General features: G+C 43.5%; 1 protein-coding gene across 1 annotated transcript; it reads left to right on the forward strand.

Annotated features, from left to right (window-relative positions):
- Positions 1 to 1224: 1224 nt before the first annotated feature.
- Positions 1225 to 2712, forward strand: LOC104276407 (mastermind-like protein 3; the record flags this gene model as incomplete). Its single annotated transcript, XM_009872707.1, has 1 exon — positions 1225 to 2712. A coding segment is annotated over one exon (1488 nt), but the record flags the coding sequence as incomplete, so codon positions are not given.
- Between the last annotated feature and the right edge of the window lie 222 nt (positions 2713 to 2934).

Below are 2934 nucleotides of genomic sequence, written 5' to 3' on the forward strand. Positions count from 1 at the left end.
TACTATTTTGTCTTCTATTGTTCTAGTATCAAGGATGCAAGTGTGTCCTGAAGGCGTTCGCTAGAGCTGTGACCTCTTTGCTTCCTCCCCTCCCCACTATTGTTTTTTGCCCTAGCTGAGGAGGGATGCTTTTTTTAGCCTGGTACATAAGCAGAGGACTTAAGGTCTGGTGTGATAGGAGAGGACTGTAGGTTGTTACAGTACTTTGCTATGTTTATGTTAATTAAAGTTTATATTAATACACATTTTTTATAACATTCTTATTCTAATTTAATTGCTTTTCTCAAGACTTGTCTTGTTATCTTTTTTGTTATTTATCTTCTATGTTAGCTCCTAACGCACAGATTATTTCATTTTTTGTTGATTGAGATCATGCAAAGTGCCTTCTATTTATTAGGGTGAATATATTTTTTCCTCACTTAAAACTGATTCTCAGTATGTTGGTGGTGAACAGAGGGTTAATCAAGTGAAACTGTATTAATGAATTTTCTCAAAAAAATTAGTGTGAACAACACGTTTCAATACAAGTAGTCAATCAGTTGTATTGCAGGTATTTTTCATGAAGCTTCTAGAAACTTGCAACAAAAAGGTTTTCAGAGCAAATAATATATTTTAATGATTCCCTTTTTTGTCCAATTTCAGACTTCTCACTCTGTTAGGTGCTGTTTATCTCATCACTGTGTTAAGCATGAACAAGTTGGATTAGTCAACTTGCTCCATAAAATTTTGGTAGCTTGGAGACCACAGACAGATTTTTATAGTTCTTTCTCCTGTTCAGGGGCAGGTTTTATTTTCACAGAATCACAGAATGTTAGGGGCTGGAAGGGACCTCTGAAGATCATCTAGTTCAACCTTCATCCCAGCATACCTAACCACTACACCATAGCCTCAAGTGCTAGATCTACTTTTTTTTTTAAACACCTCCAGGGTTAGTGACTCCACCACCTCCCTGGGCAGCCTGTTCCAGTTTTGGATTTTTTGGGTTATTTTTTTTTGTTTGGGTTTTGTTTGCTTGTTTATTTTGGGTTGTTTTTGTTTTGATTTAGACCATCATCTCAAATTGATCAGGGCATAAGAATGGAATCAAAGAAACTTCCTAACTGGAGTTTTGAAAAATTGTTGTCACTACTAGGTTTGATGGAAGAATATCTGTCATCAGGCTCTCCAACAATTTTTTCGTACCTACAACTAGTTAATTTTTTTTTTCTCTTGTTTTTCCTTAAGCTTCAAGAAACGGTTAAAAGGAAGTTGGAAGGTGCCCGTTCACCTCTCAATGGAGAACAGCAGAACGGAGTTTGTGATGGGAGCTTTTCTCCGACCAGCAAGCGGATACGGAAGGATGTTCCAGGCATCGAGACGATCAACAGCTTGCCCAATAATTTGCCTTTGCCCGCTGTTTCTCCTCTTCACCAGCTTGACATGAAAGCTCCCCTGCCCCTGCAGAACAGTGGAACTCATGGGAGTGGTCTGGAAGACTTGGGTAAAAACGGTGGACTTCCTGAAATAAAGCTCCCCATTAATGGTTGCAACGAGCTAGATGATAGTTTTAACATCCTGCAAAACAAGGAGCTAAAACAAGAGCCTTTGGATGACCCCAGCTGCATTGATACTTCTGAAACATCTCTTTCAAATCAGAACAAGCTCTTCTCAGACATTAACCTGAACGATCAAGAGTGGCAGGAGCTAATAGATGAGCTAGCAAACACTGTTCCGGAGGATGATATACAAGATTTGTTCAATGAAGACTTTGAAGAGAAGAAGGAGCCAGAATTTCCTAGGCCCACCACAGAGACTCAAGAGAGTGCAAGCGTGAAAAGCGATCCATCTCATTCTCCATTTGCTCATGTCCCATTAGGGTCTCCCCAGGTGAGACCTTCTTCTTCGGGTCCTCCATTTTCGAACGTCTCCACAGCCTCTAGCATAGCTTCTGTGTCCAGCGCTCCGCCAGCCCCAATCCCGGCCGGTTCACCAGCAAACTGTGTTGTTCAGTCACCTCAGACTCCCAGCCAGGCCCACACTCCTGGCCAGACGCAGACGCGGTCTGGAAATGGCTATCTTATGAATCCAGCAGCAGCAACTGTGGCAGGATCGGGGCCTGGGCCTGTGAATATGCCGAGCGCTGACTTGTCTCCAGCTGAACAGCTCAAGCAAATGGCAGCCCAGCAGCAGCAAAGAGCCAAGCTTATGCAGCAGAAGCAGCAGCAGCATCCAAATCAACCCTCAAGCTGGTCACCTGTGGGTCCTCCGTCTAGTCCATACGGAGGACCCTTCAGTGCAGACAAACCAAATAGCCCAATGATGTATCCCCAAGCCTTTAACAACCAAAACCCAATAGTGCCTCCTATGGCAAACAATCCACAGAAGACCACGATTAATAACTACCTCCCTCAAAATCACATGAATATGATCAGTCAGCAGCCAAATAACCTGGGCACAAACTCCTTGAGCAAACAGCCCAATATGCTTTCTTATGGCAACACCAAACCTCTGACCCATTTCAACGCCGAGCTGAGTCAGAGGATGACCCCACCAATGGCAAATCCCGGCAAGAACCCCATGATGCCATACATCCAGCAGCAGCAGTCCCAGCAGCCGCAGATGCAGGCTCAGATGGCGCACCTGAGCGAGGAACAGAAACGCATGCTCATCATGAAGCAGAAGGGAATGATGAACCAGCCCATGGCGTACGCAACGCTTCCTTCCCTTGGTCAGGTAAGCATGTGTGCATGATACGTGGGCACTCAAAAAGAAGGCTTCACATCTCTTTGTACAGTCTTCTCCTCTTTTCCCTCTTAAGCATGGGGCATGATTGCAGATACTTCTTGGGCTTTTCATGTGGTATCTGAGCTTGTTCATATTAAGAAATGACTGAAATGATGTCGTGATATGCTCGAGAAATATTAAATGTTTGTTTTTCTGAACTAGTGCTCTTTC

This window comes from Apaloderma vittatum, unplaced genomic scaffold, assembly GCF_000703405.1.
Source record: "Apaloderma vittatum isolate BGI_N311 unplaced genomic scaffold, ASM70340v1 scaffold22367, whole genome shotgun sequence".
NCBI lineage: Eukaryota > Metazoa > Chordata > Aves > Trogoniformes > Trogonidae > Apaloderma > Apaloderma vittatum.